Here is a 24,052-nt window from a genome sequence, read left to right as displayed (position 1 = left end):
GTCACAGGGACCTAGTTTCTACACAGATAGGAGTTATACATCGTCTGAGGTTACCAATGCATGCATGAGGCACAGAGCTCAGGGAAACATGTCTTAATAATCACCTATTAAAACTGGCTAAGTTCGGAAAGTTTTCTTCGTTTGATAAGGTATTAATAAACCTTTTTTAAGCCAAGCGCTACCATTCAGCAAGGTACTCAGCTATCCGCTAGCATCCTGCGACGTATCAGCACTAAGCCTCGCCTCAAGGTCACCTCACCGGGCGAGAGGGGGAACCAGAAATACGACGTACGGAGATATTTCCCGTCATTCATACTTAAGCGTCGCGTTTTCGCGCGCTTGAAAATTTTCACTTTTCATTTAATCGCGAAAAATAGATGTTGTCATTGAAAAATCTAAAAGCGTGAAATACGTACTCCAGGAGTAATAAACTTTCGATTAAAGCAATAAAAAAATAATAGGAAACCACCCTATTACGAATTAGAAATATAACGTGTCCCGTAACTCACAAAACGGTGAGTAACGATAACAATTGTATACATGCTCAATATTTTAATTTGGCTACTTGTTGTTGAAGACAAAAAATAACTAGAAATTAATATTTAAAATCACTGTCACAACATATATAAGGTTACAATAATTCAAATATGATTTACCGCTTTATTCGTTCACTTGCAAAATGTTAACCTTTAGATAAATTAAGTATATGACCTATGATTTTTACTTTATTCTAATTTGCCATTAGTTTTGATCCATTGAGTCGAGTCCTGATCTTGAAATTTTTCCATCCAATCACTTACTTTACGTTAAAAGTATTTCTCTGCCGACGCTAAAGAAATTTTAAATACTTCATTAAATTCATCATGAGGTAATAAGTTGAAGAGACAAATTCTTTGTTTCAAATATATGCTTAACAGTATTTGTCCTTCTGGACTATCCCCTTTTTGGAGTAATTTACATTAACTCTACTGTAAGTAAAATGGTAGGAGAAGTTCAAAGAACTTTCGTTTATCAAGTTACTGAAAAATGATCACGAATTCAAGCACCTTAATATAATAGATATCTTAATCAAACTAAATAAATCTGGTTTATATAGGTACCAGGAATGATCTTCAATAGCTTTAATCGCAAATTGGGCTCCAGAGAAGCTGTAAAAATGGTGGTGTGGATATGTAATATTGGACCAGATATCAGGGGAGAGATACATCCATCTAGTTATCAATGGAAAGGAGACTAAACTATTGAAAAGAGACTAGGTTGCATCGAGAAACACATGATAAAGAAACTCAAGAAAATAAAATATGACGCGAGCTAGAAAGGATTGGGCTGCAATCAGTGGCGTAACTATGGGGGGGGGGGGGGGGGGGGAATGAGGGGATATAACCCCCCCCAAACCATCAGAAAATTAAGAGAGTTATTTAAAAATATTGCCTAGTATTGACGTAGATGGAATGCGAGAAATTCCAAGGCTCAGCATTATATAGTCTCTACAATAGAGATCCGTGGTCCACCATGTAATATGCTGTGAAGCAGTGGTAGCTGGATAACCAGAAAGAAGAAGTATAGGAAAGTGAAGAAAAGAATTTCGAAGAATCTCAAGAGTATGAAGAAAATGTAATGAAAGGAATCAAATGAAGGGAAGGTGTAACTATGTGAGTAAAACATTCTGAGGTAGTTGTTTATTTACATAATGCAAGTAAGTGAATTTGTAAATATATGGCTTCCAAATACAATCCAGAGCATGTTCAGTAATTAATATTACCGTAAGTAACCCCAAAACTTAAAAACTATGAGACCTTTGCAAAACGCGTCCAGCAAAACACTTTCCAAGATGCGCTCCGAACAAGGGCCGTCAAGCAACTGAAAAGTTGCCAGTGCGCAGGCGGGGTTGGGTAAGCATCCACGCGATCTATTCCTGCCGGCAACAATTTAATCACCCTCAGAATAGGTCCGGACGCAATTATTTAGTTGCGGCAACTAAAAAATCGCCCGTGCGCGGGGCCGCAGTCAATTTCGTGTGTTTCATTTGAACTTCCACAAAGCAACTAAATAGTTGCTTTGAAAAAGTTGCCAGTGCGCGGGGGCCCTAAACCACGAGCTTCAGTCCACTAGAGTCATTCATGCTGTGTGGTGTTCTTTCAGGCAGTGTGTTGAAATTCTCATCGGGTGTACTTCCTGTGAGTGGTATTTTTTTGTAATTGGGGATCCTACAAAATGGGAATAGTATTGAAAGGCAAAATAGAGACTCGGAAGTCTGTTTGTGTGTTAGGTTATAGTAAATTCTTGGTGGGGTGAATTTCAAGGACCTGTTATTGCATTCGTAACTAATGGAAATAAAACGCCATTACTAGTGGTGTATGAAGTTATTTAGGACACTATTGAATGCGGCAGTCCTAAATTCATATGTTGATCATAGGAAAAACACGTATAAAAATTTGACTTATCATTTCGCGTGCCATTGGTCGAGGTAATATTTTTGAAATATCCAACGTCATACGAACTGTTTGGACATGGCCATCACTCATTACACAATTTAGTACCAAGACTCACAGAAATACATTTCCTAAAGACAATTGCTGCAGCTGGGAAGAAATCAAAGTCTAAAAGGAGGTGTGCAGTTTGTGCCTAATGTGGGAAATGAAGAGACTGCGTGTACTGGTGTGAAAAATGTGCAGTGGGATAATGTTTGGATTGCTTCAAATCATGTCACACAAAGCAGATTTTCTAAGGTAAATCATTTGATTATTCACATATTGACGTTTGAAACATTAGCACGTGATTACCTAAATGAAATGATACGGTAATAATGGAACAAAGTCAGAGAAGTGGGCGTAGTGGTAAATTTTCAAGTAGGCGAAACGGGTAATCCTATCGAAAGTATCCAATCTGTTATGACATTTTCAACCCCAAATAACTAAATTATATCATGTAATTGCATTTTTTTTAAATGCATAGAATGTTAGAGATCTTGTAGCTTATTCGAAAACAAATTAAAATCTTTCGAAATTGAGAATTTATTCATTATTTCATAAAAGGAGATACATAAAACAATAAATATTTTTTCAAATCGCTCGAAAAATTATTATATAGTAGTGCATTATATTACGCAAGTTTACTAAAATTTTCAATGATTCTGATTGTATATTATGAAAGATATAAATTATTGAATGATACAATGCCAAAAAGGCGAAGTCATTTAAATCTCATCCGGCCGCTGAGATGGGATTTAATTAAATGCCCGCCACGCTTGAGGGGTTAAGAAGTATTACCCTTGTGATATAACACAGACGAAACAAAACTCTTTCACAATCTACTCCCCAACACAACCCTTGCAGCAGGGGGTGTTTCTCGCAATGATGCTTCTAGAGGCAGGTAAGGCGCTGTTAGCAACGACATCTGCGCTTTTGGTTCATTTAATTGAAAAAATTCTGCATTCTATTTCATGCTTTGCACTCATTATTGAGAATGTTAAATCAATAAATTCATACTCGTAACTCTTGTTGGCTTTAAGGAGCATCAGGAGCATATGCTTATTCATTTCTTTATTGCGTACTACCTATGAGTGGTATATTAGTAGTAGTTTCTTGCAGATTGCTTTTATTTTACTTCATAATGACATTAACATAATATCTTCATTATATGTATGTTTCATGAAATAATATAAAATTAATATCTTTTCTTATATTACCAATGTTAATTCAAATTGTTTTTTACTGCAGTGCCGTGGATACACTGAATGTATTATTTGAATGATGTTGTGGGTGTAATACTCAAAATGGAACTTTTTTGAAACAATGGCAATTTTAATCACGAAAAATTCTTCCCAGCCACGTTCATTCTACCACCTTCCACTGTTTTCGTCAGCAAAAACACATGCGATATGTTATTTCATATCACTTCCGTGAAATGAACAGGAACAATAAACATAAACCGATGGAAGCATTGGAGTAATTATATAACGGCGATTGAGTTTTATCAGTAATTGTTCGAATTTGGAGCAGAAATTACCAAAATAATAAATGATCACGTAAATGCACTAAGTGTATAGAAAAGTGGCTTGGTCAGTTCTGCATTGGGATAATGATTGACAATTAATGCTTCGCATAGTTATGATTCAGTACTACACTTATAAATTGAATTACTAGTTTGTAATAGAGTGGTTTCCTATTATTTTTTTATTGCCTAAATCGAAAGATTATTACTCCTGGAGTACGTATTTCACGCTTTTAGATTTTTAAATGACGATATCTATTTTTCGCGATTAAATGAAAAGTGAAAATTTTCAAGCGCGCGAAAACGCGACGGGTAAGTATGAATGCCGGGAAATCTCTCCGTGTGACGTATTTCTGGTTCCCCCTGCCGCCTGTGAGGTGACCTAGAGGCGAGGCTTAGCACTGATACGACGCAGGCTTCTAGCGGGTAGCCTAGTACCCTGCTGGCTGGTAGCGCTTGGCTTAAATAAGGATTATTACCGTATAAGCGCGTGTAAGAGGCGCACCTTTTTTCCCAGACATTGCTGCCGAAAATGGGGGTGCGCCTCTTACACAAACTTCTTATCTTCCCCCCCTCCCCTACCCGGTTGCAAGTTCAAGGGGAACTGAGTGGCCTTGGTTTTCAGCGTGAGTCAGTCATCTGAAACACTGGGTCAAAATCAAGCGGCAGGTAGGGGAGTTTCTTCCTTAGTGACGTATTTTTAAAATGATCCTGTTTGAATTTCTTGTAAGCATCGCGCCAACACGTCGGTACCCCAGAGGTAAGCATTGAAAAGATCGCGCGGGGGTTTTTCGCTCCGGAGGGCGCGCTAAATTTACTGCCATGAGTGGGCATCCCGCGGCATATATACTGCATATAGTAATCGCTTATCAAACGTATAGAAACGCGTAGTTTTGAAGGACATACCTGGTTAATAGTCAACATCTGTCTTGCCGAGCAATTTCCATTACGCTGAGCACCAGATTTTTCAAAAATTATCTTCAGACGCTAATATGAGGATTTTTGCAACTGAAAATTATATTGGTGTCAAAACCTGCGGTTTAAAAAATTCGAACGAGTGTGTTCATTGTTGGACTAGCGCTGAAGGAGAGGTCGAGGGGAAGGAGCGTGCTCCCTCCCCTCCATATTTCAAGCTACGAGGCTATGAGCGAAGGAGCAAGGGAAGAACAAGTCCAATCTTGCATGTGACGTCGTTGCCTTTAAAGCGAAGAGGCGAAGGTGCAGCAATGTGATATACGCAGTTTGCTTTGCCTGAAGTTTCCAGTCCGTCTCGTCTTGTTTGAATGCGCTTATGCTACGCTTGTTTCTTCCGAAATTGTGCTGTTAGGACTAAGTTGAACATTAGTAGCCTTGTTTTAGCCATAAATCTTTGTGTCAATCAATTAGAGCTCAAAAAACTTAAATGCTGTCAGATATACGTCGCGTCAGGTCTAATTCTTTTTAGAACCTCGTGCGTATCATACAATTGCTGACAGATATCGAGATATATTTTCAAGCTCAGAAGGTGACTCACCTAGCATTTGACCTCCAGAAACTCGGAGAATTGAACCTGGTAGACCGAAAAAGGTCAGTTGGTGAGATGGGGTAGAGATGAAACGCGTTTCCATTGATCCCCTGTAACTTGATAATCTATTTTCCTGTGGAGTCCCGGAAAGGAAAAAAACGGCCCCTTGCTCACACACCGATTTTGGACAGCCGGTAAAATATTGGCCGATATTTTACCGGCGAAGCGATGCTTGCACACACGCCGGATTTTTACCGGTCAAACGATAAGTTGCTATGTTTTTGAGCCGGCGACGGCAATCCACAGTGACAATGGCCGGCTGCTAACCGGCATTTAGCCGGTGCCGGCGCGTGTTCAGTACGTGTGCAAGCTCCAATGCTCTCCCATTGTTCACTATTGGAATGTGGACGGCCGATATTTTACCGGCCGTCCAAAATCGGTGTGTGTGCAAGGGGCCTTAAATCTACGACGTGGTTATTATCCTAAGGCACTGAGATTGCCCCGATTGTTGTCCAATCTCTTGGCAAGGTTCATGCTATGTGCCTGTCGTGTTTTGCCTTAAAAATTTCCACGGCTGCAATTCTATTGCAATACTCCTGCGAGAGCTTTTAAACAAAATAGTTCGTGAGTAGGACAAGCAACGTAGAGCGATGGCGTATGTGAAGAGAGGATCGGAACTCTTTCCACTCCCTCTTATGCCGCTATTACTGCCGCAGTTATCAAAATTTCCTCTTTCAAATAGTACTGAAAGAGGAAATTTCGATAACTGTCGAAATTCCAGGCATACATCTGCAACACCGCACGATAGGATAAAAATTTTTTTTTTCTTTATAGCTTCCTTCCTCAAAATAGGGGTGCGCCTCTTACATGTGTGCGCCTCTTACACACGCTTATACGGTAATACCTTATCAAACGAAGAAAACTTTCCGACCATAGGCAGTTTTAATAAGTGATTATTAAGACATGTTTCCCTGAGCTCTGTGCCCCATGCATGCATTGGTAACCTCAGGGGGGTGTTTCAGAGTCTCCCTTTCCGAGCGGATCGGGAGACTTGAGGCGGATTCTACGTCACTTACTATCGGCCAGGCAATCTGTGCGTTTCAGACTGACTTCCTATCGACTCAAGGCCAGCTTTCCTATCGGATAGAAGTCGAGTGGGCTAGAGGTGCCGGAAACTCATTCCGGTGGCGAGTGGAGATATGTTATAATGCTGTTTTTTATTAAGTATTTGGCTATAATAAAATCATACCACTTTATTTCATGAGTGCTGATATCTGTGGATATTCTGATAGAGTAATATAAGTGCAAGTGACTTTAATTCTCGCGTAAATTAGGCGATAAATAGGCAGACTGACGGTACAAGTTCGTTTGCGTTGTTATTTGGACGAGTAATTTGGCAAAAAGAACGTGAAACAAGTTGGAATGCATGGCGTAATGACTTACAAATATGCAGGTAGCATAATGCATTGAATACGTGTCCGTGGGTTAGGAAGTATAACAATATCAAATAACTATAGACCCATAGCACTACTTTCTGTTTTCTCGAAAATCTTTGAAAAACTCTTTTACAACCGTATCATTGTCTATCTGTGTAAATTTAATTTATTGAATCTCTCCCAACATGGCTTTATTAAAGGCAAGTCAACTATGTCTGCTGTTTTTCAGCTTGTTAATGACATTATCTTAGGTCTTGCCAACCAGAAAGCAATTATTGGTATTTTTTATGACTTAACAAAGGCATTTGATACTGTTAACCATTGCATATTGTACAGTAAACTTGTCCAAATCGGAATTAATGGCAATGCTTTAGCCTGGATAAAATCCTATTTAACTAATCGTAAGCAGGTAGTGCAATTAAACACTAATTGTAGTGGTGATGTTAATCAGAACTACTCAGATGTCCTTATTTCAAATTGTGGAGTGCCCCAAGGATCTATTCTAGGGCCACTATTATTCATCATTTTTATTAACGACTTACCATCTCATTTGCATCAGAGTAAAGTCATTTTATATGCTGATGATGCTACTACTCTGAGTTTTGGTAATAAGACAGGGGAGGTGATTGATATGGCACGCTCATCAGTAGCACAGATGATTGACTGGTGTAAAAGTAATAACTTAAAATTGAATGGAAATAAAACATGTTTTTTAAATTTCCATCACAAAATTAGTCCTCCAGAAACGAGTCCTCTACTTAAGACTAATTCATCAACAGCCATTCAGCAGTCTAGCTCTACAAATTTTTTAGGGTTGAAATTAACTGAAAACCTTGATTGGCAATATCATATTGAGGATTTAGTTAGCAAAATGGCAACGGGAATATATATGATTCGCAAATTGGCTCCAACTACTTCATTAGAAATACTGAAATTGATATATTATGCCAAAATTCATTCTCACTTGGCTTATTGTGTAGTTTTATGGGGAAACACAAGTGCTGCTGCTAGAGCATTCTCTATGCAAAAAAGAGCCTTGAAAGTTATGGCAAATGTGTCCATCAGGTCTCCTGGAAAGCCATTATTTCTAAAATATAAAATAATGACACTACCAAGTATGTACATTTTTTACTGTGCATTATTTGTAAAAAAGAACCCTACCTTATTTTTACCAAACTCCTCGGTTCATGCCTATCTGACCCGTGGGAGTGAAAATATACATATTTTACAAAAATTATGTGCCAAAAGAGGTCCACATCACTCTGCCTCGCTTATTTTTAACAAATTGCCTACGAGTATAAAACATATTTCAAATATTAATGTTTTTAAGACAGAATTAAAAAATTTTTTACAGCCTAAGGGTTATTATAATGTAAATGAATTCTTGTCTGATAGTTCATGACAACATGTATGTTTTGATGTTCTATGTCACATGTTCTATGTCTGTTCTATGTCTCCCTGACAATGTTCTATGTCACCTGTTTGACCCATGGAACAATAAAGATATTATTATTATTTAGAGATGTGCGAATAGTATCCGCGAATACTCGAATACTAGAAAGTATTCGATATTCGAGGTTTCGAATAGTTATGCGAAAAGTACCGCCTCGAATACTTTGAATTTCGCGTCATACACTGTCGCACACACGTCGTTGGTAGTTGACTCGGAAAAATGTAGAGAACTGTAGTCATTTAGTGCTCGCAGCGCCGTGATACTCACGTTGTCGAATTACATCAAATTGGTGGATTTTAGCGGTGAAAAGAGAACGTCGAGGGGAACCGAAAATGGTCGGGTGAAAAAATCCGAAAATCCCCGATTCCCCCCACCAGGAGAACCTCCGTGCCGTGGGATAGCAACCTTAGGGCATTTCCCACGATCCGCTATCCCCCTCCATTCAGCACTCGCCTCACCCACTCTGACGCTTTCCTCTTCTCCGAAATCAAACAAAAGGTCCCAGCTCGCGCAGGGATCGCATTACGAAGACCCTCGCTTCGAAACAAATATCGAGTTACGAGAACAATAAAAACGTGTTTCACGCCCTCCCCCCTTTTCTCACCCACTGACCTTTTTCTGGCTACCTGCTTCGAAGTTCCCCATTTCTGGAGGTCAACTGCTGCGTGAGTACCGTGGGATACTTACATTAGCGCATTTCCCAAGATCCGGTATCCCCCTCCATTCAGCACTAGCCCCCCCTCTGAGGCTTTCCTCTTCTTCGAAATAAAAAAAAGGTAACAGCTCGCGCAGGGGTCATATTACGAAGACCTTAGCTTCGAAAAAATACCAAGTTACACGAGAACAATAGAAACGTGTTTCCGGCCCTCCCTTTTCTCCCCCACTGACCTTTTTTTTCCTACCAGCTTCGAAGTTCCCCATTTCTGTGGAGGTCAACCGCTGCATGAGTCATCTATTAGCACAAAAGGTGTCTAAGAATGACTTTCGTCAATTGATGTCACACCTTTATTGAATTGAAATATTAATAACGTGCGCGTAATTTCAAAAAGAATAAGACCAAACACGACATATTTCTGAGTTTATTTAAGCATTTTACGCAAAGAAATAAATGTCAAAATACGACGGAGACTTAGCATTCTGGCGAAACTCGATATGAGCAGCAGAGCTTCTCGGAAGTTGATGCGGTATTTTTTTCCGAAAACGTATATCAAGTTTCAATTTATGAATGGTGCTATAAATCTTTATTGATACAGTCCCAGACAAAGGGATATTTTCTCAGAATATTTGGTTTCTCCCTGATAGCAATTCCAATTCATCTTCTTATCTCGTGAGAATTCCCAAAGATGGACTGAAAATAATTGAAGAAAATCCGGTGGAAAAGAGCTTGTATTTTGCAAAATGACTCAGATTGTCAGCTAGCACTTGGCAGCAGGAGTGGGGGTAAAGCGATGTTAGTTGAATTAATTATATGCCAAATTGTTTCCATAAAATTAAAATATTCATTAATCAGCTAAATTCCTGTTCGAATCATTTAAAGGAAATCAAAATTACTCCCCAAAATCTTGTGTTACCTGCTGCATAGGCAACCGAGTCAAACATTCCAGCATTCATCATTTAGTATTCGAGGTATTCGAGATTCGAGGTATTCGAATATTCGAGCAATGATTTAATATTCGAATTCGATATTCGAATTCGAGAAATCTGCTATTCGACCCATCTCTATTATTATTATTAATTTGTATAGTTTGAAATGATTGTGTGTGACTTGGCATCGTAGTCACATCGTAATTAGACGTGGTTATGTACCTAATTCAGTTGATTCCATGGTGTACATTCTAAATATTCATTTTAATATGAAATATTAGTTCAAGCATAACGGGAATAGCCACAGTAACAACTATACCGAAGCTCCCTCATACCATCCTTTTATTTATAAGTTACAAATTTCGTCCTTATGTTAACAAGTGACGGTTGCGCAGCGGGTTAAGGCAGTATGCAGCGAGGTAAAGATTATAGGTTCGATTCCCTTTTGCAGCAAATATTTTTTTCTTTGTGGAATTATCGCTCACTGAAATATAATTTAGATGATGTATTTGAACGTGCATCGATAGCAACAATTTGTCATTTTTGTACCAAATAAAATGGTGTTATAAAAATAACCGAGAATGTGCAAAACAGATAACAAACTAACCAAATTATTTTGCGTTATTTTAACGTACACAACTCGAGCCATTACTATTAATGGACACTTTTCAACCTATTTTAATCGTTGTATTTCCTTCCAGCGTACCTCCACTCTCACAGAAAATTTGTAAGACGTTTACGGCATATCATGAAGCCCATAACATCATTTATGATGGTCAATATGAGATACTGAATGAAAATATGACAATTTGGTTATACAATAGAGTAAGTAAACCATATGTTGTTGGAAAAAAATGATGGATTTCGTGACTACCTGTAGTTTGGTTCCTAAGAACAATCAACTATGCTCTCACGAGAATGAAAGAACAAACTCGTTCAATATTTTCCTTCATTCCCGTAATTTGCTGAAAACGACAGGGTATTACATTAAAAAAACTACATGAGAACAATTCTAAAATAATTTTACCCGGCAACAGCGTCAATTATGTGACACTGTATCAATTAGCACTTATTTATGACCGTATATACCTTTCGCCTCCCTTGTGAAGTATCAAATCTTGCGGGAGGTTATTTTCGCTGCTCACTTGTCTCTTAAAAATTGTGACGTTTTCACGTTTCCCGTTTACGATGACTGTTGACGTCATACCAAAAGCGGAACGCTTTCCGATAGTATGTGTGAAACGCACGGAAGACGAGCGTAGGATAGGTTCCCGATCGACTCGGAATGAATCCATTTCCGACGCCGCCAATCCTACGGGACTCTGAAACACCCCCCAGACGATGTAAAACTCCTATCTACTCGTATAGAAACTAGGTCCCTGTGACGTCATGTGGAGCGGCATCGCATGGGTGCCAATCTGGCCTTTTTCAAATGAGCATAAAATTGACCACTGCCATTCGTCTAAACCGGTATTTCTAAAACCAAATAATTTGTATATCATGAATACACTAATGGTGGGTAACGAATCGCAATCAATGCCTTTCGTTTTCTTTGATGAAGGAAACCACCCTATAAGGAACCTTAGTAACTACCCTGCAAGGAACTTTAGTGATGCAAAAAAACATCGCCTTTCTTCTGGATTTATGCTTTAGTTTCTTGGATAAAAACATGTCGGTCACCACACCAATCCTGTTCCTATAGAAGTGCTGACAATAGGTTTATTAAAAAAGAGTGACATGTGGGTGTATGCCGTGTGTCATAATGAGATTGCTTCGACGTTTCGCTACCGACTGCTGGTCACTTCTTCAAGGGAATGACGCTGGGATTTGGTTTTTGCTGCCTTTTTATATATTTCAGGTGGGAGGGGTGGGCGGAGGGTGTGAGGAGTGGTGACTGGGGGGGGAAGATAACGAAATGTTGCAGATGACTGGGTTCCAAGTACTGCTAATTCTCAATCCGGAGCTCTATTATAGTTGTTCTTGTTCTTCTTCATTTCTATGGCCTCGCGGATGAGTCGGGCTTTAAAATGTTTTATCCTCGCGATGACTCTTGATTTTTCGAAGTCGATCGCATGTCCGGTGGCTTCATGCTCCACTATGGCTGACTTTGAAGAGTAACCCAGTCGAATGGCCTGCTTGTGCTCTTCTTTTTCGAGTTTTGACCATTTGCCCCGTTTCCCTGATGAATTTCTTCTCGGACGTTCCGTGGGGGATTTCGTATACTCCTTCAATTTGAAGTAGCGTCCTATCCTTGGCATTTCCCAGGAGGTGTTGTACTTGGGCGTGTGGTTTAAAAATGGCTTTAATGTCAAATTTCCGGAGGATGTTGCCGATCTCATCTGTCGTTCCTTTCACGTAGGGGAGGAAGGCTTTCTTTTGGCTAATTATGTCTTCTGTGTCTTGGGAATGGTTCCTGTTGTCCTTGTTGATAATCTTTTTAAAATTGCAGGATATAACTCCGTTGTCGTAACCATTAAGTCGTAGGATGGATTTCAGCTTAACACGTTGCGTACCGGGGTATTTAAATTCCTAGGAATGCCAAAATTGGAAATATGTGCCTATTAGGGCATAATGCCTTTGGTTTATACATGGTTAAAAAGCTAATGTTTAGAATATAACTTTACCCAATCAAACATTATGATGCATCAATTCATTATGAATAACGAACAACAACTGAAAATGTACTAACAAACGTATTGTACGCTTTAAAATTGTTTAGGTTGACGCGCCTAAATGACGAGAATCTTCGTCATCCGTCCGGAACGTTCGGGAAAAAAATGACGAGAATTCTCGCCATCCTTATGGAACGTGATAATAGTTTCTGAAGATAGATTCTTCGGGTCACTCAGCCGGATCGAAGGTTCAATTAGAGAGGTCATCACAGCAATTAATTGAGCAGGGTGGTGATGAGAACTGGCATGGAGATACTGATTTGTTGACATCGGTTTTCTATACACGGCGTTGCCGAGGTTTCCTTTGTCATTCTTCTTCACCATGACGTCGAAAAATGGCAGTTTTCCTGATTCTTCTATCTCTTAAGTGAATTTAATATTATTGGCTATTATTTGCTCCACCGCCAGTAAGCAACAATTTGCTATAGGGAGTGTTTATTAGAGCACCGTGGGGTATCGTTTTATCAAGGTTGCACTGAAATCAGATAAATCTTTGAACGATTTCTTCTGATCTAACTATAGCAAAAATACATTTCACCTCTAAATCACGCATAAAATTGACAAAATATTGACAACACTGCTTTTGTTCACCAACCTGATCTCTTTGTGTAGACCAACTGATTTTCCTGCAAAGAGAACCACCTCCTGTTCCACGTCTTGAAAGCATTGGATGTTCTCTTGAACAAGTATCCCTCCATGCGAACCGTCTTTCCCTCACACATCTCCTCTGTGCCACTCGTCTCAGGAATGATGTCCTTGCCCGTGACAGCTGCATGCCGCACCTCTGTGTCACGGTTGAGGTGGACACTATCACTGCGCATTTTGACAAGCTGCAAATAAACAAAGGGAGCATCAAAGCAATATTGCAGGCAATTTTAACCTCACGACATTGACAGTCCGCACTATTATTCTGAATTAAGACAAGGTTAAAACGCTAGTGACATCAGCTGGACCAACTTTACCTAAGCAGTAAAAACGTATGCAAAATTCATTGCTGGAAAAAACGGAAAGGATTCTAAATACCTGGATTTATAATAAACGGTTGAATGATGTTCCTCTACCACAGGAAGAGATTGTTCCATGACATTTAATGGAAGCCCCGGTTGGTACCAGAATTTAAAACTTCAAGGTGGTGTTTAGTTCTACGATATCAGGTGAATCAGTGAGTTATGATAGCACAGTTGCTGCAACAATTTCTGATGAACCCCAATCTGTGATTGAGAGTGGGTCCTTTCCCCCTCAACTAGTTTTTAATGTCGATGAGACGAATTGCTTTGGAAGAGAATGCAATGAAGTTCATTCATATTCAGGAAAGGAAAACTTGAGTCAGGTTTCAAGACATTTAAAGATCGTTTTCCATGGCTGCCTAATGCTAATGTCTCGGGGGACTTCAAATTAAAGCCAGTTATGATTTATCATTCACTAACTCCTCGAGCAATGAATTGTTATTCAAAGTAACATTTGTCTGTTATTTGGATGAGCAACAAAAGGGTCTGGGTGACCCAAGAATTTAGACTGGTTTGAAAATTCGTCATCTGCCCGCAATGCATTTCAAACCCCTGAGTTAGCAAGCATTTTTTCCTCGATGTTAGGCCACCTGCTCATAAGTTGTGAATTTCAAAAGCACAAACAAAGTTATTTTAGCAAGAATAAACATCTTTTAATGCGTGCATTGAAAACTTATTATTCTTTATTAGCATCTCCGTAAAATGTGTGCGCAGTGTGACTAAAATCAGAACACATGCCACAATCTTCTCGTAGAACAGTTCTCTGACAAGTCGCAAAAGAGAGGTATTTCTTCCAATGGGACTGGAAAAATATGTTTCGTAACCGAGATCGCCGTATAAGTGAAAAGTTTCATAACTGAGGCTGGAAATACAAGCGTTCATACGGATTTATTCATGAGACCAGAAAAAAATCGGCGTATAGATTAGGCCATCATATAACTGAGGGTCGTACATCCGAGGTTCTACTGTAATATCTGGAGCATACCTCATAGAAGTGTTATCAGAGCTACTTCAAAAGTATTGCACAAATGTATTTTTTATTTTAGAATGGGAAAATACCAAATATCTGTAATTGAATTACAAAATACAAGATACATTCAGGTCGTGCATTTGAAATATCAAATACAAATTAAAAATGTATTTTGAAATGCTTGTTCTTGAAATGTACCTGAGCACAGCAGACATTTTAGAAGCTGCAATGCGTGCATGGACCTTCGTAATAACATTAATATTTTTTTTGGACCCGAACTGAAATTCATAATTTCGTAACATTGAAAAATTTGTAATATCACATACTTTAGCACATGTTAACATACTCATTTGGTCGGCATCATGACTTAACTGTGGTTCATATTAACGAGAATGCACTGTATCTGATAATTTTAGGGGTTCTAAATTTTCATACATGAATTCAAAACATATACAATACATTTTGGAGAGACTTACATCATTGGCCAGCCTTTTGAAGAATGGTTCCAGATCCTGACAGAGATCAGATCCCTGATGGAAGAATGCGTTGCACGCGTGCATGTACGAAAGTAACTGCAAGCAAATAGAGACAAGTCATCACCAATTGGAACAATGCCATAATAATGACATTTATTTTACGGGAGTAAACCCAATTTACAAATATTAATTGTAAGAAAATTACAAGAAAAGTAATACATTTAAAGTTACAATTATTGTGCAATAAAGGTAGCTTATCACATACAATTTACATCAAGTCGGTAGGTAGTGTATTGACAGGAAATAGGTTAACATATTTCATTTAAATGAGTTAAGTGAATCATAAAATATGTCAGCATCAGTCAAATTTGATGCACTGTTAAATAACCTCATTGCCCTGGTGACAAAATTATTATAAACAATATTGTTTTTACAAAATCTAACAAAGGAAGTGTTGCAATTTCTTGTTGAGGTAACTAAGCAATTAAAACAAATATCATTTAGACAAATGCAACATACCAAATTACGGCATAGTTTATATAAAAACAACAGATCATTAAATTTCCTTCTGACCAGTAAAGGTTCCTTATCTAATATTTGAAGAGTTTCTCTATATGGGGTGTATTGAGTATGAAATCCAGCATAGGAATTTACTATAATTAAAAATCTGTTCTGTACTCTCTCAATTTTATTTATTTGTACTTTGTAATAAGGATACCAGAAATAGGACGTACCATTGCTGAGTACAAGACTTTAAGCAAATAAATGTTTTTTTGTATCACTGAGCAGCCTACTTATAAATCCTAGCATACGTAATGACTTTGAAACAATACGCTCAATATGAGCACTGAAAGACAGACCTCAGTTAAAATAAACACCCAGGTCTATCACGGTTGAGACTCTTGGAATGGCTTCGTTATCAATAATATATCTAAAATTATGAAAAAATTTCCTCCAAGTGAAGGATATAACACTGCATTTGTTTACATTCAGAGTCATAAGATTAGATTTGCACCATTCATAAATCCTAGAAATACAAGTGTTCAGTCCTCATTGTTGCAAATGGTATAATAGATCTTAATGTCATCTGTGTACATCAAATGGGGAATGGGATAAATAACACTACTAATATCATTTATAAATATGTATCAGAAAAAGAATGGGACCTAGATGTGACCCCTGAGGGACACCAGAGGTGAAATTAAATTCTTTGGAGGTAGCATCCTCCACTTTGACCATTTGTTTTCGAAAAAACTGGTAACTCTTTATCCAATGCCACATAGGACCATGTATACCAATGAGGCTCAACTTACGAAGCAGCAAGTAAAAATTCACCTTATCAAAGGCTTTGGCAAAGTCTGTATAAATTACGTCAACTTGCTTGTTCTCAACGAAGGAGTTATTCATAAAATTATTAAAAACAGCTACATAAGTTAGTGGTGGTAGACATTCCTTTTCTGAAACCATGTTGTTCGGTAACCAGTATGTGCTACAACATTGGAGATAAAGAGTTAAGGACTAACTTCTCCATGATTTTAGCAACTACAGATTGGATGGTAATAGGTCTATAGTTAGTTACATCACATTTATCCCCTGATTTAAAAATGGGTATCACATAACTAAGTTTTAAAATATCTGGAAAAACACCATGGGAGAAAGATTTATTAATTAATATAAACAGGGGGTATGCCAACACCGACACACAGTTTTTAAATATTATAGCAGGGACATTATCAGGACCACATCCTACATCTGTGCTTAGGCTTTTTAATACATTTTCAATTTCCATAACAGATACTGACACTGAGCTAAAATTAATATACGTGGACAGAGTATGATCTTAAAGCATTTTAGGACTAGAAATAGAGTCGATTGGGCGCTTGAATTCATCAAGCGGGTAATAAGGGGGGTAGGGAACATAGTTGTGTCACATGTTTCCGAGTCATGTGCCCATAAGTGGTTCATAAAGCGAAAGAAACACTCAAAATATCGTATAAATGAGTGAAATATGCGGGCAATACGCTCATTCACTGTCAACAATACTTGAGACCTTCTTAGTATCCACGGTGATCAATGCTTCGGGAAACCGTTTTGATATGAATGATTTACGCAATGTAGAAAATATATAGTGTACGACAGATGAACTTATGAAATGTAACTGATTTTTCTTATTTTAGCCCTTACCCTAGGATTGTATCACCTCCATTTTTTATTTTTAACGTTTGAATACAGCAGACTTCATGAAGTTAAATACATCATTATTAGAAAATAAACGAACAGAGACTAATGAAATGATTATCCGAATAAATTTGTCTCGAATAATGAAGTAATGTTCGGATTTCTCTGACGATGTATGTCTCTCAATGCTGTCATTTTTTTATATCTAAGGAAGGTTTATAACAACAAAACGCATTGATTACAATGAATATATTAATACGGTTATGAAACTTGAATTGGAGAAAGAACCGAAGAATGTTCAACTGTCCCCGTTGATGTTATATTCGGTAAGTAATAGCAGTTCGATATATTTTACAAAAACGTAGATTCCATATGTGTCGAATGGGAGCATAAAAAGCGAATATATTTCATTGGTGCAGCATGAACAATGCTTTAATCAACATATTCATAAAATTTCTTCGGTCTATCATCAATAGTAATAATGATACGCAAATTTGCATATTTGCTACCATAATCATAACGAATTGTCAAGTATACTCACATGTGAAAATATAAATTCGCAATCCTATTGATTTATCTTCCCGTTAGGTCATCTACCCTATATTTCATGGTCAAATACGCCCGCAGATGTAAAATCCTGCATGTTATAGCAATTCGATATATTTTAAGAAAACGCTAAATCGATATATATTTAATGAGACACTACATGCAAAACATATTTCCATTAGGCTTTGTGAAGAATACCAGGATGTACACATTCACCAAATTTCATTGGTCCAAAGGATATACGAATCATGTTATGCCAATTTGCGTATTATCTATAATAATCGATTCGATCATTCGATTATACTGCATCTGTAATGTAAAATTCGCAATGCTTTTGATTTCAATTCCGGTCCATGGCCATTTACCATATAATTCCTGGTCAACTTTGCCCATTGATGTAAATTCCTATGTGTTATAACAATTCCATATATTTTAAGAAATAGCAGATTCGATATATATCGAATTAGATACTACATACAAAAAATGTTCCCATTGGGCATTGTGAGGAAAACCAATGTGTACCCATTCACCAAATTTCATTGGTCCAACGCATATACTATTCAATTTTTTCTCCTTTTTCTTGACCTTATTTTAATATATAAAATGATGTTTCCTGGAGTTTAGGTCAATAAATTAAAAGTTAGCAGCCAACGTTTCGTTTTATTTTAAAAACATCTTCAGGGCTATGTTAGAAAAAAAAAAATTATGAAACAATATAAAATGCAGAGAATTAGGCAATATACAATATATATACATAAACTAACTTTTAATTTATTGACCTAAACTCCAGGAAACATCATTTTATATATACTATTCAAGTTATGCCAATTTGCATATTTGCTACAATAATCGATTCGAACTTTCGATTAAACTGCCATCTGCACTGTAAAATCCGCAATGCTGTTTATTATAATTCCAGTTAATAGTCATCTACTCTATAATTCCTGGTCAACAATGCCTGTGGATGTAAAATCCTAAATGTTAAGGCAAATCGATATAATTTGGAAAATGAAGATTCGATATATATCGCATGTGGGACCATATACAAAACATATTTCTATATGGCATTGTGAGAAATATCATGATATACCCATTCCCAAAATTTCTTTGGTCCAACTTATATAGCGATCAAGTTATGCCAATTTGCGTATTTGCTATAATTATCGTATCGATCTTTCGATTATACTGACATCTGTACGTTAAAATCCGCAATACTATTGGTTTAACTTCCAGTCTGCGGGTATTTTCTATATGAATCCCGGTCAACTATGTCCTTGGATGTAAAATCCTATATGTTATAGCAATTCGATATCTTTTAAGAAAAAGTAGATTCGATATATATCGAACGTGAGACTACATACAAAACATATTTCCATTAGGCATTGTGAGGAATACCAGGATTTACCCATTCACGAAATTTCATTGGTCCAGCGGATATAGTATTGAAGTTATGCCAATTTACGTATTTGCTATAATAATCGAATCGATTTTTCGTTCATACTGACATCTGTACTGTAAAATCCGAAATGCTATTGGTTTAACTTAAAGTCTATGGGTATCTACTATATAATACCTGGTCAACTATGCCCTTGGATGTAAAATCCTATTTGTTATAGCAGTTCGATATATTTGAAGAAAAAGCATATTCGATATATATCGCACGTTAGACTACATACAAAACATATTTCTATTGGACATTGTAAGGAATACCAAGATGTGCACCTTCGCCAAATTTCATTGGTCCAACGGGTATACTTTTCAAGTTATACCAATTTGTGAATTTGCTATAATAATTGAATCGATTTTTCGATCATACTGACATCTGTACCGTAAATTCCGCAATGCTATTGCTTTAAAATCCAGTCTATGGGTATCTGCTATTTAATCCCTAGTAAACTATGTCCTTGGATGTAAAATCCTACATGTTATAGCAATACGATATATTTTAAGAAAAAGTAGATTCGATATATATCGAACGTGAGACTTTATACAAAACATATTACCATTGAGCATTGTGAGGAATACCAAGATGTACCCGTTCACCAAGTTTCATTGGTCTAACGTATACACTAATCAAGTAATGCCAATTTGCGTATTTGCTATACTAATCGAATCGTACTTTAGACAATAGTGACATCTGTACTGTAAAATCTGCTCGAAAAATGTGATGCAAATAAATTAGCTATACTATAGGAATCTTCACCATTTACATCATGCAAGAACATGTTTTGTCATGAATTATAAGTAGAGGTCCATGAAAGTGGTTTTATTTTTTGCTAAATTTCGTTTTAAAACTATGTGATTTCGGTGTTACAGAAAATCTTGGCGGTGTTATTATAATGCTACAATTTTCTCATGTTTATAGGCATTTTATTATTTTATGGTACACATATCATTAATACTTATACTTTAATTAAGCATTTTACATAACATTTAACACAATTTCGATGGTACAAAATTTCTGATAAAACTAAATGAAAGAAATGGTTCAACTTATATTGGTTCAAAGTGTATGAATGGTTCAAGTATATAGTCTTGGTGAATACGATCGGCAAACGGCAAATCCCCACTACCTTATATGTGTATACTTTAACATCATTCCAGAATTTTTGGAATGTCAAGTTTCTCTACACAAAATAAAGTCTTTAAAAATGCTTCTGTAGTAGCAACAACAAGCTCCTCCTTCGCTTTCTTTGACTGAGTGACTCTGTGTTCAAATGATTGTTGTCCTTTTGCGGGTTCCCTTTCTTTCACACGTTTATGTGTATCGCTACTGATGTGCTTCAACAAAGTGTCACATCTTTCCAATTAAAATCTTTTATCACAAACTTTGCACAGTAATACTCTGTCTTTTACATAAAATCCTTCTCAGCTGAATTTACTTCCCCTGGTATGAACATTATCACTAGCTTTTGGCAATTCAAAATTCCTATCCTTCGTTCGATTTTTAAAGCTGGAATGATGATAAACAAACAGTGCAACTGCAAAACACAACCTGTCACCATGGTGTTTTCAAACCGGGTGGTGGGTAGCTACAGTATAACCATAGTACTCTATAACTTACAAATTGGCCAAAATGTTTCATGTCATGGGTTCCCTTTGATACCCCTCACCCAGTTGTTGAGGGAAGGTAGGACAGCAGCTAGATACAACAAAATCGCTTAGTTTTGATTACAGCTGTTGCCAATCGGCCAGGTAAGGCAATGAAAGAAGCACACTTAACAAAACATAATCGGATTCAAAGAAACTTGAAAAATTATTTCCCATTTATCGATCCTGAAACATCTAGAATGAGATGCTTTCTCACCTGAAGAATTAGATATTAGATTTGGCCAATGTCGAAATGATTTTTTTTTGCATTTTAGCTCAACGGAGAGCCAAATATCCGACGATCCGTCCGCTAATAAGGAGAACCCCTCTCCTTCTATCCTTTCTGTTCCTTCCTTCCCTTCCTCCACTGCTAGCGCTTCATGCTTTCAAATAACCATACGTGTCTATGGATGTCTTTAAACGAATCAAATCACGCAGTTGACGGCACGGCACCAAAGACGGCCGCCGTGGTCACCACGGCACCCATTTCAATCTGGCCCGGTGGTGCGCCATCTACGGCGTGAAATACACGCTGTGCTACATTGAGGCTGCTTTCTGACAAGACGAATTTTTGCCCGCCGCTGTTCACGTCACGACGTCATGAAATTCAGACCGCTTTCAGACGAGATGACTCTCTGCCACGTAGTGGGCTATGCCATGATCGGCGGCCCAATCCCAGCCAGCGGCCGTGTTTAAGTCAACGAAATTGTCACATTAGACCCACACTCAAGGTTTTCTGGCAACAAGTTATCCAATAATGCTGTCTAATGCGTCGCGGTGAGTCACCGGAATTACTCCTCGGCGTTGACGTGCACCGGGTGTGTGAGCTTGTATTTCCGCACTTCCATGGCCGCGTTAAATTTCTTTCTGCACATTTTTAATTCGTAATATTTAATTCTTCAGGTGAGAAAGTGCCTCATTCTAAATATTTCAGGATTGATACATGGGAATCGAAGAGAGAGGCTGTGATAAATTTAATGGCAAATGCTGGCGGAGAAATCACTACAGTGCACGATATTATGCGGATGCGTTATGCACGAGACTAAACGAGCAATTAATCTTGGAATCGTAATGAGATAGAGCAAATGAACGTCGGCAGCGTTAAAAAATTAAGGCTTAGGCTTTAATAGATTATGACTCATTAGATGTGATTTTTTTCGCTAATCCACCTAAAATAGCAAAAAAACGCAAAATTATGTTTTTATTCACCGATTTTGCGTTATTTCGCAATATCATGTCTCGCAAAATTCATGGACATCTAATTATAAGCTCATGAAAATTAAATTAAAAAAAAAAAGGGTGCTTTCAGGTTATACACAAGCACCTGCCCCTTAGGCATTTTTATATTCCCACCCCTTGCAAGCATCGCATCTGCCCCACTTGCTTGAGTAGTATTTTCCATTATTTTTACGTTTACTTTACAAAAATCCAAATACCCATTTAAAAAAAAAAACTATTTTTGAAGTGTTTACTTAGCAGTGCTACATGAATATTATCAAAAAGCCGGCTATAGAAGTACTCCAGTATTAATTATGTACTAGCATATTTGTTTATCACAGTATTTACCAAGTAATCAATATTGGCAAGTGTAATAGTTTACACAATCTGCGTGTTCTTTTCAGTGTAAAAAAATGGAAGCAATCCTTAACCCTTTTACCCCTCTGGGTGAAAATGTATTCAACAATTCATTCATTCATAATGTGTTCTTTTGATGGCTTTGGCATATCATAGGTGGCATTTTAAGATTAAAGAATACTGCACTATTCTTTGCAATCATTCTTCAGATGATTCACAACTTCTGACATACTCAGTTATATATACAGAAGTTATAATAATAAAATCTGTTTGAGTAACCATTAGCACTCCAAGGATACACAATGAACTCTTTTCAACAACTCTTGTTTTCCCTCAAAAGTAAGACCCTCCTGTCTTTCGTAAGTACCTAATTCAAAGACTTCTACCCTTCTACTTATACAGCCAATTAATTCGTCATGCCTCCCTCCCATGAGGGCTTCTGTTATACTTGAACATCACGCAATGCAACTTTTATTTGACCCAGAAGTTGGAGGGACCAAAATACGGTTGCCGTGCAAAATCAAAAGGTGGGAACTCAAGAGTTGGTGATGGTGAGAGCACATGCGCATGTAAAAGGAGTGACAACAGCCAACGGTAAAAATTCAATGGTATCTTTTGTGAAAGAAGCAGCACAAGCCCTACATACATGCCAATGATCTTTATGGCAAGATTTGGGCTCAATTCTAATTAAAGTATGCCATCTTAGCATATACCATGTATTAACTGGAGTACATCTTTGAAGTATACTATAGGACCCAAACATACCAAAGTATTACTTGGATTTCCCTTGCCATACAAACAGGGGCATTGTCTCGCCTTCCCAAATGACCACCACAAAAAGTTCCTCCGGCTAAGGCTTAGGGTGAAACTCTTCTCTCTGCCTCTGAGACACTAACAAGAGTAGTTCATACTTACTGTTCCGATGATTTCATGGCGCTTCCTTGCTTGAAGGAGTGACAGTGCGTAAAGGTGATCAAGGGCCGTGTGTCGAAAGCAGAGGCGTGTGGCTGACAGAATGCTCAGCGCCTCCTCTGCCTCGAGTGGTTTGGAGCGGGACACTTGCGCATTGCGTAGCAGTGCTGCATCCAGGTCGGCCGAGATCTTCTCAAAGTGGTGTTTGCTCTCCTTGGTTTGCCTGATGTCCCTTCATGAAGTTTCATCAATACATAGAGCATTTTTATCACAGTTACACATTTTGCCATACACTATACACGAGAAGGGTGTGGGACCCACAATATGACTTCGTTACAAGGAGGTTTTTCTTCAAATTTCACTATGTTGACGTTTGTCATAGCGTAATTTGAACCCAATGAGACACTTCTTCCCCGAAAAAAAAGGGAACTATCATATTTTTCCCACAATTAAGGACCTTAAGATGAAGAAAAATATGAATTTTAAATGCAATCCAACCACTGTAAATAATCAATTGCCAAAAAGGCTATTTTTTATGAATTTTCAAAATTTTGAACAAGATTTAAAACCAGATGATGTAGTAATTTGATGTCAAATATGTATAGTGATAAATAGGGTGACAAATGGCAACTTATCCATGCTATTGTGATTCGATT

At 37.6% G+C, this 24,052-nt stretch overlaps 1 protein-coding gene across 1 annotated transcript in view; it reads right to left on the bottom strand.

Annotated features, from left to right (window-relative positions):
* LOC124159578 (arf-GAP with coiled-coil, ANK repeat and PH domain-containing protein 2) overlaps nucleotides 1-24,052 on the bottom strand; it is a 92,484-nt gene that overhangs the window by 61,355 nt on the left and 7,077 nt on the right. The window contains exons 5-7 of the mRNA XM_046535479.1: nucleotides 23,400-23,628; nucleotides 15,096-15,191; nucleotides 13,238-13,472 (exon numbers count right to left, since the gene is read on the bottom strand). Coding sequence (XP_046391435.1) covers nucleotides 13,238-13,472; nucleotides 15,096-15,191; nucleotides 23,400-23,628 — 560 coding nt within the window. The remainder of the gene's footprint in view (nucleotides 1-13,237; nucleotides 13,473-15,095; nucleotides 15,192-23,399; nucleotides 23,629-24,052) is intronic.

This window comes from Ischnura elegans, chromosome 5 (assembly GCF_921293095.1).
Source record: "Ischnura elegans chromosome 5, ioIscEleg1.1, whole genome shotgun sequence".
Taxonomy (NCBI): domain Eukaryota; kingdom Metazoa; phylum Arthropoda; class Insecta; order Odonata; family Coenagrionidae; genus Ischnura; species Ischnura elegans.
This window is presented reverse-complemented; position numbering and strand designations above follow the sequence as displayed.